At 41.0% G+C, this 13,617-nt stretch overlaps 1 protein-coding gene across 2 annotated transcripts in view; it reads left to right on the plus strand.

The window, feature by feature from the left end:
• Positions 1–4,430: 4,430 nt before the first annotated feature.
• wasla (WASP like actin nucleation promoting factor a) overlaps positions 4,431–13,617 on the plus strand; it is a 28,774-nt gene continuing 19,587 nt past the window's right edge. For both annotated transcript variants that reach the window (XM_004556265.6, XM_004556267.6), the window contains exons 1-2: positions 4,431–4,902; positions 10,602–10,736. In XM_004556265.6, coding sequence (XP_004556322.1) covers positions 4,798–4,902; positions 10,602–10,736 — 240 coding nt within the window. In that variant the 5' untranslated portion in view covers positions 4,431–4,797. The remainder of the gene's footprint in view (positions 4,903–10,601; positions 10,737–13,617) is intronic.

Here is a 13,617-nt window from a genome sequence, read left to right on the forward strand (position 1 = left end):
GATCAGAGGTGGAGAGTAACAAAGTACATACCCTTGATTAATGTATTGTAGTAGAATTTTTAAATATCTGTGTTTTACTTGATTATTTTTCCTTTTTCCTTTTAATCCTTACATTTTCACACCAATATCTGGACTTTCTACTCTTCACAATTTCCAAACAAGCTTGTTGCTTTTGGTTTAAGACATTTGAGGGGAGTCATTTTTTCAAGTCAATGCATGCCTTTATACAATCAAACTTTGAACCTAAACAGTAATACATGAAAGGCAGGAGGTTCTCATACACAAAGAGATGAAAGATGCAAAGTCACGTAGTTTATGCATAATTTTGTCACGGTCCGTCGGTCCTCAAAGTGTGAGCTGCCATTTTTTTTGCACTGTTGTTGCTCCCTATTCTCCACTTCCTCCTTTCCCAGTCTCTGTGTGTGTGTGTGTGTGTGTGTGTGTGTGTGTGTGTGTGTGTGTGTGTGTGTGTGTGTGTGTGTGTGTGTGTGTGTGTGTGTGTGTACCAGGTTTGGTGCATTGTCAGGACGTGGCCTGTTTCCCAGTGTGCCTTAGTTTTCTTGATGGCACTACTGCGAGGAAGAGCCTTAAAATGGGGACCCAAACATTCATGTCTCATGAAGAATTCTTAAACAAATTCTGGAATGTGTTTGATAAAGGCTCTAATCCATACTCAGCGACTCACAGGCTATTTTATTTAAAGCAATGTAAGAGGAGTGTTGAGGATTAATCACTCAACTTTCGGATTCTGGCTGAAGAGACAGGTTGGGAGGAAAAGGGCCTCTGAGGTGTTTTTCTGTACTTTTTAAATAATGAACTAAAGAGAGAATTAGCAGCTAAAGAATTACCTGCTTCCCTTGATGCTCTAATTTCCATGTTTGTACACATAGGTGGCCATATGCACCACCCTAAGGGAGTCCAGCTCTGTTCCCATAACATTACTGGCCTTTGCAGATCAGTTTATTAGTGAGGATAAAACAGGAGTAACACATTTCCTTCTCTGTGTACCAGTTAAAAGTCTTGCAGCAGCATTTTGGACCAGCAGAAGATGTGACAAGGATGACTGGCTAATACCAAGGTATAACAAGTTACAGTAATCCAGTCGAGTTGTAATAAAAGGATGGAATACTGTTCTGAGATCATTTTTTGACAAGATGGGTTAAATTTTGGCCAGTTACCTATGCTGAAAAACCTGGATTTCACTACTGCTCTCACTTGACTGTCAAACCAAAAATCACTATCCATTTTAAAACCCAAATGGTGACAGTGGCCTTTCCATACTGTGCTAGAGGGCCAGTGTCCACATGAAAATAGCCCACCAGTGACACCTGGCCGAATAGACAGAACCTCTGTCTTATTTTCATTAAAATTTTAAAAAACTAAAAGTCAACCAAGTTTTCACTTCCTCAAAGACAGTCATTTAGCACTTGAATGGAGTAGTAATTTTTCTCTTTTAGAGGCATATAAACCTGCATCTCATTTGCATATAAATAGAAAGCAGTTTTGTGCCTCCTAAAAATAGAGCCAAGGGGCAAGCGATATAGGGGGGAAAGCAGAGGTCCAAGTATTGATCCCTGTGGTACGCCACACAAGACTAGAGCTGAGGAGGATCTGAAATCCAAGAAGACTGACACAAAAAGTTTTCTTAGACCTAAACCACTGCAGAACAGTGCTACAAATGCCTACACAGTGTTCCAAGTGAGATAGTAAAATATTGTGATGCACCATGTCAAAGGCAGCTGTTAAGTCCCTGAGAACGAAGACCACATGATCTCGTACATCTGTAGCCAGGAGGATGTCATTAACAACCCCAAGTATAAGATTCTGTGTTATGCAGAGATTTAAAACCCATCCATCTTTTTCCAGTTATCTGGGGCCAGGTGGTGGGGGCAGCAGCCTAAGCAGAGAAGCCCAGACCTTCCTCTCACCAGCCATCAACCGCCATCCTCCAGCTTGTACGGGGGAACACCAAGGAGTTCCCAGGGCAGCCGTGAGACATAACCACTCCAGCGAGTCCTGGACCTGCCCTAGGTCTGCCCTGGGGCCTACCATCATTTGGGACATACCTGGAACACCTCACTCAGGTGCCCAGGACGTATCCTGTAAGGTGCCCGAAACACCTCAACAGGTTGCTTTTGATGTGGAGGAGCAGCGGCTCTACTCTGAGCCCCTCCCAGATGGACGAGCTCCTCGCCCGATCTCTAAGGGAGAGGCCAGCCACCCTTCAGAGGAAGCTCATTTCTGCAGCTTGTATCCGCAATCTCGTTCTTTCGGTCCCTACCCACAGCTCGTGATCATAGGTGATAGTTGGGGGATGATCGACCAGTAAATTGAGAGTGTTGCTTTTACACTCAGCTCTCTCTTTATTACGATGGAGCAGTTCAGCGTCCGCATCGCTGCGGCTGCAGCACCAATCTAGCTGTCAATTTCCTGCGCCCTTCTCCCATCACTCTTGAACAAGAAGTGATGGTTTTAGATGTGTCCTTGATCCAACGCAGCTGATTTCAATGGCTAAATTACCTCCTCAACATGTCTTGAAGTTCTCCAGAGGCCTGGTAATGAACTCATCATGTGATTCAGGTGTGTTGACCCAGGGTGATATCTAAAACCTGCAGGACTCCGGCCCTCGAGGCCTGGAATTGCCCACCTCTGCTCTACAATGCTTCTTTTCCCACCATCAACCAAGGAAGAGAAAAGCATGAGAAGATCACCATCTAGTGGACATTAGGGTACTTTAGCAATACCATATAGGTGGCAGTAAAGTAAAAAGAAAAAAAACAACAAACAAAAAAAATCCCAGCTATTTAATAATAAAATTGTAAGTACAACAATATGATTACCGAAATGTACTGAACGTGCAAAAAAAATTCGATAGCTTTGCAATAAAATGTTTAGGTAAACTATTATAAATTCATATGATATGATATTGATAGTATTACACGAATCCTAATAGTGTAAATACAAAACAAACAGTGAAAAAAAGTATAACCATCTTGGTTTTGCATCATCCCTTGTGCTAGAAATCTCTTCTGCCTCTATTTAGCAAGAACAACTTTCCACCCCCAACCCTCTCCACCATCTGTTGAAACTAAGATAAACTAATCAGCTTTTTAAATAACATTTTAAGCAAACAAGACTTTTTTACAGGATAAAATCCTTGGTCCCAAAAATGACTACCAAAGTTTTCAATTACTGAGATCCTGCTTCATGAGAACATCGTAGATTGTCGGTGCTGCTTCTTTGAAACTTGTGACCTTTGCTCAGTGTTTTATACTGCAGAATGTAGGAGCAGCTGGTCTCCAGATTAGTGTTGGTGTTAATGCCACTGATGTACTTGCTGCATGAAGACAGGTCCTGCATGAGACTGTCTGTCCATTTGTCACCTCAGCATTCACAAACTTCAACATTTTATTTGTTTACCATTAAAATATATTTTAGGTTAATTTGATTGTCACAGCAGAGCATTAACATTGTGCTTCTTGATATCAACATGTCTTATACAATGAACAGCCAACACATTATGCTTCTGGACTGGTCTTCTACAAAACCTTAAAAGGCACCTTGTTGTGTCTGGCACTAATATGTTAGCAGATCAAGTTTTGAAACTTGAGTGTATAAGATGTCACTTATCATTGTAGGCTCTGTTGGTAGTTGTTCACCACTACTGACTGGAATAATAAGGACTGCGGATATGTGCCATTCTGGGCATTTTGCAGAACACCAGAAGAGTGGAAACAGTAGAAAAGCAGAAAAATGGTTAGTGGTCAGGTCACGGAATCAGGTTTAAGTACTTAATTAGACAACTATAAAGATGTAACCTGTAAAAATAATGTCATAGGGAATTATCATAGAGAATTGAGCCTTTTACCACATTATTTTGGTCTCCCAAAATCTATTTCTCAATGTCTGCAGTGCTTATGGTGGTTAGAAAGTTCCTGGTTAAGAAAGCAGTAAATCAAGTCTATTTTACTATGTTTAAACACACATAGTAGGCTACATACTGCATACTGCACACATTATAATATGTACAAGATAAAGTAGAATATGTATAATATAAAAATAAATTTTATATCTGGATTAGCACAAGAATATAATGTTATTTTACAATCCAGTCGGTTTAATTTCAGGCAAATGATAATGATAAAGCTAATTGTTTCCTTACAGAGAATTTTCTTCATACTTCCACGCTCTACATCTACTGGCATCCCCCTGCCCCCCACCCTTCTCCCTCTGCAGAGCTGCATTTCTGCTGCCGCATGGGATGAACCGTTTTTGTTTTCAGCGACATTTTATTCTTACCACGGAAAATATATATATAGTTCAACAGTTTTACAGTGTTTAATGTGTCGCATCTTTCGGCTTTTCTGCCCATGTTATCTGTATTATAGCGGATATGGGCAGATTTTGTTGAAAGCAACACCCCTCTGCTGTATCCTTAAAGTGGTTTGCTCCCTCCTGCTGCCATGTTGGATGTACGCATTACTGCTGCAGTCGCTGGAGTTTCCGAATGAAAGTTGAGCGTTTATCTGTCTACGTACACTTAACGAGTCACTGGTTTCACATTCAACATCAAACTGAGAATACAAGGGTTTTTCCTAAGCAGGAGCCAGACTGGAAAAGAGATCGCAACCACATCCTCCTCCGCCCTCCTGCTCGGAGTCGAACTGAGCGGAGATGATCCGGTTGCAGGCCACAGCAACCGGAGCCCGCATGGATTTTCTGTAAATACAGCCGTTTGTAGTGCCCGTTCCAGGGATAACTGCATTGTTTCGGGGTCGACTACAAGATTCTGGTGCCATGAACAGCCACCCGCCGCCCCGCAGGGCGGTTAACGTCGGCTCCCTGCTCCTTACCCCGCAGGAGAACGAGTGCCTGTTCTGCTACTTAGGCAGGAAATGCGCCGTAAGTTCCTGCGTTTGTTTACCACCTGCAACTTAAAAGTAGGTGCAGGTGTATTCACTTCACATTGTATGGGAAATGCATGTGCTTCTCAGTCCAGCTAGAATAGCTTAAAATTAGATGAATGAGTTACTCAACTATTCATAAATAAAACATAAAGATAAATATGGTCAGGGGGGAAATGGCCAGCGATAAATAAAACTTTTAATACAATACTTAATACTTTAGTTGGGCAATTCCTGATAACCTTAATGAGTCAGTACTTTAGATGCTAAGCCAATACATGGAAGAAAAAACATTTAAGATGCATGCAGGTGTGCATGCATATCAAGGGGGAGGGGGGGAATCGATAGAATCAATGCAAGTAAATGGACTTTTAGCTCATTGTTTTGGTTTCCGAGACTGTGTTTTTACAGTTTTCTTTCTTAGTGTCAGCATTGTTTATGCTCGCTCCTGGTAAATAAGCACAGGTACAAAGCTGAGCTTGGCTTTCTTTAAAGATGAACACAGCGCATTTGTGCTTTTAGGTCCTCATCAGCTGGATGCAAATGATAGCCACAATAATAAAATAACAACAGAGTTCTTCTCGCAGGTGATAAAAGCAGCTTCTTAAATTTGCTATTAAATTTATTAAAATTGAAGCTCCAATAATTACTGTTATTCTGCTACTAAAGGCAAAACCATTAAGAAGCACTTGACTCACTAGTGCAACTCTCAAACACGCACTTTAAAGCATATAACCTGGAGAGTAAACAGTGTCACACTAATTTAGAAAATCTTAATTTAGCCTGAAAAAGAGTTTGTTGCTCTATAAAAAAAAAAGCCCTTTATAACGCTGGGACATCTTACTATCAATCAGTGATGAAGAACAAAAGGACAACCCAGGGTTTCTTTTTAGCACTGTAGTCAGGATAAGAGTCAGAACACTGAACCAAGCATTCCTGTAATATTAAACTGTCTATATTCTTCACAAATAAAATTCAAGAAAACACAAAAACACTCAGACAGCACAAGGGATAGCTCTTGTGTTTTCTAAAACTTTTTTTTAATTACAACACGCTGACGTCAGCCTTTTTTTTCCTTCTTTTTTTAATTGCAATATGATGATGTCTCCCCAGCAACATTATGATATCATAGGGTAATAGGTGATATTTAGTCAGACTCTTTCTCTCCAATTGATTTTTCTCTCTGGTTTCCTTCTTTGAAAATAAGTAGATTGACAGTCTGTCAGCATTACCTGTACATGGTGTTAATGTGCTGTGTTCAAGGCTGGGCTGTTCAACAATAATTAAAAAAGCCGAGAAGCCTGTTGGGTTATGTACAACAGGCCTTTAAGGTGGCTGGAATTAAACAATCACTTGACCGAACTGTCTTAGCTTAGGCCGATGTCCAACCTTTATTTTATCTCAGAATTTCTTGAAAAAGCAGTTGTAAAACAGATAACTGATAATCTGCAGAGAGGTTTAATTTAAGATTTCCAGTCAGGTTTCAAAATTCATCTCACTACACTAACAGGATTAGTGAAGGTTACTTATGGTCTTCTTGTGAACTCGTCTCTGTTCTTGTCCTGCTAGACCTCGTTCGATACCATTGAACATATTGTATTATTACAGAGATTAGAACATGCTGTGAGTGTTACTGTGCTGCATTGGTTTGAATGATATATATCTGACCGACTCCAATTGGTTCACGTAATTGGAGCGTCTTCTTCACACACAGGTTAATTATTGAGTTCCACAGGGTTCTGTGCTAGAACCACTTTTATGTACATTGTATAGGCTTCCTTTAGGCAGTACCATTTGAAGGCATAGCATAGATTTTCATTCATTTAGTTAAACTGCAGGAATGTCTTAAAGACATTAAGACCTGTGTCGATCTGTAGGACCAGCACCCCAATACAGCTCCGTCAAATTAATCCTAATCTCTGATCCCATGGATCTTACCCAGTAGGCAGTACAGAGCTTATGTGGAGCTGATGGGTGAAGGGACTTGCCCAATTCTAACTGCCTCAAAAGCTCTCCAGGTGTCTACCCTGCCTCCTCTCATGCGAAAAAACGGGAGTCTGAGTACCCTTGCAGGCCCGGCATCCAGTAGCCACACCTGTTAATGGCAGATAGGTTCTCTTGGAAAATCATTGGTTTCATTTAGTGACTTGGGAAAGTCCCAGGGGTCTGTTACTTTTGTAAGGCTGAAGTGGCCTCTAAGAGCTATTTATATTAAAGCAGATTAATACTCGGGTTTTTACCTGTACTGTTTAACAAAGGGCTAAAAAGGTAATGTCCATAATGTAGACTTTTGTGATGCAGGATATTTTATTAAAGTAATTTAGAATCAGTAAAACAAAAGCAGAATCAAATAATACTAATAAAAACAAAATCAAATCACTTGAATTATACATATCTAATTAACCTACTCTGAGATAATGCTGACCTTGTTCTGATCTTTGTGAGGAAAAAGGTTAAGAGAATAAGTGCGCCTTGGCCTCCCGGCCTCCTCCCGGTGGGACATGCCCCTCATCCAGGACTCACCCAGGAGGCATCCTTGTCAGATGCCCAAATTACCTTAACTTGCTCCTTTCAGTGTGGCGGATCTGCGGCTCTATTCTGAGCCTGTCCCGGATGGCCGAACTTCTGACCCTGTCTTTAAAGGAGAGACCAGCCACCCTTCAGAGGAAGCTCATTTCTGCCGCTTGTATCCGCGATCTCGTTCTTTCGGTTACTACTCACAGCTCGTGACCATAGGTGAGGAAAAGGACGTAGATCGACAAGTAAATTGAGAGCTTTGCTTTTACACTCAGCTCTCTCTTCACCACAACAGGCCGGTAGAGCATCCCCATCATTGCAGCTACAGCACCAATCCATCTGTTGATCTTCCGCTCCCTTCTCCCTTCACTCGTGAACAAGACCCTGAGATATTTAAACTCCTCCACTTGGGACATCAGTTCGTCTCTGTCCCACAGTGGGTACTCCACCCTTTTCCGTGAATCGCTACCTTATCATGCTTGAGAGGTTTGTGTCCCAGGGATCCCAGGGGCTATGTTCTCAGGGGACTTTTGCCTCCTGTACGGTCTCCCATGGCAAATTGGTCCTGGGTGAAGGACCAGACATAGCGATAACAATCAGAGGAACAGTTCACCCTGACTGGGATAGGGTTACTGGGGCCCTGCCCTGGAGCTGGGCCCGTAGAGGGTGCCCAAGGGCGAGTGTCTGGTGGCCAGGCCTCAGTCCATGGGGCCTGTCTGGACACAACCTGAAAAAGGGACATGGGCCCATCCTTCTGTAGGCCCACCACCCACAGGAGGTGCTGTAGGGGTCTGGTGCAGTGTGTGTCAGGCGGTGGCCAGGAGCGGAGGCCCTGGCGGACCGATCCCCTGCTACCAAGACTAACAGTCTGTATCATTTTAAACATAAAAGGTTGAATGTTAAGACCTTTTTCCCTCTCTCAGATGTGATTAGAGGTAAGCCGGGGTGACTTCAAGCTCTCTCTGGCCCACTTATCTTGCCAACTGGATGATCATTTTCCCACTTCTAAGTTCAGATAAAACTGAGGTTATTGTCCTTATATAGCAAAATAAATATTACAAACATGGCATCTAACCAGATACTCACTCTGGATGGCATTACCTTGGCTGCTAGTATCACTGAGTAACACTGCGCAAATTAAACAAAAATATGTGGAACTGCTTTCTTGCATCTGTGTAATATCTCTAAACATCCTATCTCAGAGTGATGCTGAAAAACTAGTTGATGCATTTTATACTTCTAGGCTAGGCTAGTGAAATTCATTATTATCAAAATGTCCCCCCCAAAAAAACTCTGAAAAGCCTTCATTTGATCTGAAATGCTTGAGCAAGAATACTGACAGAGATTAGAAAAGAGAGAGCATATTTCTCCCAAACTGGCTTCTCCTCACTGGCTTCCTGTTAAATCCAGAATCTAATTAAAATACTTCTCATCGCATAAAAGGTCTTAAATAATCAGGCCCCATTTTATCTTAAAAGATCTCATAGTACCATAACACCATAAGCGAGCTCTTTGCTCTTGGACTGCAGGCTAAACTTGTGGTTCCTAGAAAATTGAAAGCAGAATGGGAGCCAGAGCCTTCAGCTATAAAGCCCCTCTTCTGCTTCCAATTTGGATCACAACAATAGATAAACCTTCCTTTTTGATAAAGCAAGTAGGACTGGACCTGAATCCTTCCTTAGTTTTGTTGCAATAGGCCTAGTCTACTGGGGACTTCCCATGATGCACAGAGTATTTCTTATTCACTCACCTTTTTTCACTCGCTGTGTTTAGACGCCAGGCATTTAATCATGAGTTATTAATAATCTCTGGTTCTTTTTCGCGCTCTTTTTTCTTTTCTTTTTTTTTTCTCTTCCCTTCAACCCCAACTGGCTGCAGCAGATGGCTGCCCCTCCCTGTACCTGGTTCTGCCAGTGATTTCTTCTTGCTAAAAGGGAGTTTTACCTTCCCACTGTTGCCAAATGCTTGCTTGTGGGGGCCATCTGAGTATTGTAGTTTTTTCTGTATTATTATAGGGTGTTTGCCTTGCAATATAAAGTGCCTTGAGGTGACTGTGATTTGCTACATAATACTAACTGCTCAAATCAGTTACGTCTTCAGTGATTAATGCATGTACACATTTTTAGCACGAACTCATGGTAGTAGGCACTATCAGGAGTTTAACAGGAAGCAGCCAGGCTGCTAATGATATAAAAATGACTGAGATATTGATTTTTGCGTTCATCGTTAACAGATGCTAAGATCTTAGCTTGCAGAGGCTGCAGTGTCACCACTGTCTGTGTTCATTGCTGCATTCTTCTCCTCTGTAAGAATTTAGATGCTTTTAATTTAAGGTTTTAAGGAACACATTTTGACCTTTTCTGGGGGATGCTGATTGGTGATTTCCTGCTGAAAAGTGTTTGCACCTGTTCCTTTGACCTACACCTATAAATTACAGATGGAAAGGACGCAGTGACATTTCCTCTTAACTTCCTCAGCAGCCGGAGTTACTTCCACTGCAGAGGAATCATGGCAGTGCATCAAACACTGTGCAACCTCTGCAGAAACCACAAACTGGAGCTGTTTGAAACCTGTGCAGTGCTGACTACTGCAGCTGGACTCCTCTTGTTGTTGTTAAAACACTGTGGAAAAGTGTAAGACAATGAGGCGGTGTCAGTACTTTTAAGTTTTACCCTCCTGAAGTTGGGAATCGGTGTATAAGAGTTACAAGTCCTTCACTTTTCACCTAATGTAAATGTAAAGTCAGCCATTTGTCATCAGAGTTCTTGTTTTGTTTGTGACTACATCAATACAGCTGAGTCACAACTCACGAATCAGTGTAGGGCCTTTGATAGCCTTTGATATTTGTGACTCCCTGTTAAGGTAGAATGCATTTGACATATATAATCTGATTTCCAAAGGTCTCAGTGTTTCCCTGATAACCAACCCTATTTCTCCTCCCAGCTGTAATTGTGGCTGTTTGAAGGTTTTGCATAGTGTATGTTTCCTCCTCCATTTGTCACACATGGAGTTTACAGGTATATACTAAAGAACATTGTGTGTCTGTAAAATCTTAAAGAAAAAATGGAGGGAGATAAAGTGGTTACATTTTCAGCAACGTAACCTTCTTTTCTGTAGTTGTCTTTGTTCTTTCTGTAAATCACAAAGGTGATGATATTAACCATCCTATCGGTGCTTCAGACTCTGTGTTCAGCAGTGGTCCAGGTGTATGGTGCTGAGAGGAGCTGTAACTGGGTGAAGAGGTGCTGTGGAGTGGTCTGCCTTGTCAAGGACAACCCTCAGAGATCCTACTTCATCAGAGTCTTTGACATCAAGGTGAGTGACACCAAACGGAAACAATCCAAAAGCTTTAAACACCGCAGAATAGTTGAAAGATGCATCTTAAATGATTATTTTCACATTTTTGGAATTTTCTTTTTCTTCTTTCTTCCTCTTTGCTTTCTGTCAGAAGAAAAACTGAAATATGAACCTGCTGCCAGTTAGCTTAGCAGTGGTTACAGCACTGGAAACAGGCAATCGGTGCATTTAATAGAATCTGCCTCTAATGTTCACAAACACTCATATCTTGTTTGTAAAAGAAATAAGAACACGGATTTAAAGGGGGTTACTTAGATTCCCAAAAAGTTGATTCTGTTTATCTGGACGTAGCGTTTTCAGTGGGAGAAACGTTTCCACACTCATCCAGGTGACTTCTTCAGTCTCAGCTGACTGCAGGTTTCCCCAATCTTATAAACAGTTCATTTGCACAATAACTGAAACTAGCACCACTGGCAAACAATGGGCTGTGAGGTCAGTTCCTTGATCATTAATATGCAAATTGTGATGACCACTGATCAACAAAAACAGCAATAACGCTGTTTGCCAGTGGTGCTAGTTTCAGTTATTGTGCAAATGAACTGTTTATAAGATTGGGGAAACCTGCAGTCAGCTGAGACTGAAGAAGTCACCTGGATGAGTGTGGAAACGTTTCTCCCACTGAAAACGCTACGTCCAGATAAACAGAATCAACTTTTTGGGATTTCCTCTCCTGGATGATTGAGCATGCATCAAGACTTTATTCAAGAATAGTGCTTGGAACAAAATTGTTTAGTTTTTTTTTCTCAGTGCTTCTGTGGAGGGTTGTGGCCAGACTTTTCACATTTACTCTGTGTGTTCACTGACTTAATTAGAACAGCACTTTATATATGATGTACATTCAGTTGTACATCTCAAATGGATCAAAATGAATTATCAGATGTGTGGTTACTGCCTGAGGCGGATACAGGCTCTCAAAGTAATATCAGTGTGGACTTAAGCTGTATATATATCCATGTAGGGCTGGGCCATATTATACCGTTCATGGTAATGGTATAATGTTAGACAACGATAGGAAAATGAAATATCGCGATAGAATATGAGTAAAACGCGCATGCGCAGTGCCTTTGTTTTCATACGCACATGGCCGATTGTTGAGTGAAACAGATGAACTAGAATTGGTTTGTAAAAATGGTGCAACTTCAGTGATGTGGAACTGGTTTGGTGTTTGTCCGTCAGATGCAGAAGATGCAAGCGGCCGTCGTTATTGTCGTATTTGTCGGACTAAGATGCTCTTAAATCTGGGAGTAATCTGGGTCCTAAACTCCGTATCGTTCAGGTCAAACGAACACTGCAGCATCACTGAGAGTTAAAAACTGTCTAAATTCTTTCATCTTTAATAAAACGATCAGCATTGCTGCTTTACCAGGTGTAACTATGAAGTTTAACTTCCAGGCATCCATGAAAACAAAATTTATTACATTTAACGGAGTTAGAAGTTAGCAGGAAGCTAGCGGAAGTTAGCTCGCTAGTTACCTAAGCATGATATAGCATGTTCTGACTGAGAGATTTCTGAAAAAATTCAAACGTACAGCTCTGCTATCACTTCCAACATAAATGAAGACAGGAAACTAAACAGCAGTGACGTTTGTAGGGTTACTGAAGTTGGGCTAGCTGGTATATAATGATGTGCTACGTGATCGCTAGCGACACAGCTATGTTAGCATAACATAAACAGTGAAGCTGGAGGACAAACACTAACACTTTTCCACAAGTGGAACCTATCAGGAACCTTAACGTTAACTTTTATAAGTTTATAAAAGTTAACGTTAAGGTTCCTGATAGTTAGAGACAAATGCAATCGCATGGCAGGATGCTGTAAACGGACCAAACTTCAGTCAGGAGAACAACTGAGATAATCCATCCACAATACGAGGTTAGTCATTAATATACTGCAACAACATGGGAATAGAGCAGCTGCCAGAGAATTCAACATTAATGAATCAATGGTACAGAAGTGGAGGAAGCAAGAAGAATGAGTTTAATAAAGTTTGATTTATCTGACTGCTTTGTTTCACTTAATGTGCCTTATAATCCTGTGCACCTTATGGTCCGAAAAATGCGTACTGCACACTGCAGTTTAATGTTGCAAAGCACCTCTTTTTAACTTCAGTGGATATTATACATGGTTATGCTCAGGATATATCAGCCCATTTCTACTGGAAATGCCTTTTGGTTAAACTTTCAGCAAGGAATTTGCATTTGCACTGTTACATTTTTATAAAGCTTTAATGTACATAAAAACCAGCTTCTTGTTTAAGTGAAAATAAATGGAAGGTTGTCTTTTTGCGCTAGTAATGTTGTGGAGTTGTATTTTGTCTCGCATCAATTATATCGTCAGTTATATCGTTATCGCAAATTTTCAAATATATATCGTGATAAATATTTTTGGCCATATCGCCCTGCTCTATATGCATGTATATATTTATTTTCTCTTTCTAATGGGAAAAAACACTGCTCACTTATCAGAATCAAGGAATGCTGAATTATGACAAGAAGGACAGTCATGATTATTTTGGTCAGGTTTTATTTCAGAAGTATAAGATTGCATTAAGCTAACAAACCATCTGTTGATTGAACTAGATGTGACAGGAGAGAGGAGGGTCTGACTGTTACCATCCCTGTTACATTCACGTTTAGCCATGAATGTAACAGGGATAATCTGCCTTTCTGAAACACTGTATGACCAGTCAGTACTATTCAGTATGACCCAAAATAAGTGACTGATAAACTCGTTATCTTTACTCATTAACTCAGCGGAAAGTATTTTTCAGAGTGTATTTGCAGCCAGAAGTATTGTCTCCTCGTGGCCATTAAATAGAATTCAGGTTTAAGCTATTTT

Source organism: Maylandia zebra, linkage group LG7, assembly GCF_041146795.1.
Source record: "Maylandia zebra isolate NMK-2024a linkage group LG7, Mzebra_GT3a, whole genome shotgun sequence".
Lineage (NCBI taxonomy): Eukaryota > Metazoa > Chordata > Actinopteri > Cichliformes > Cichlidae > Maylandia > Maylandia zebra.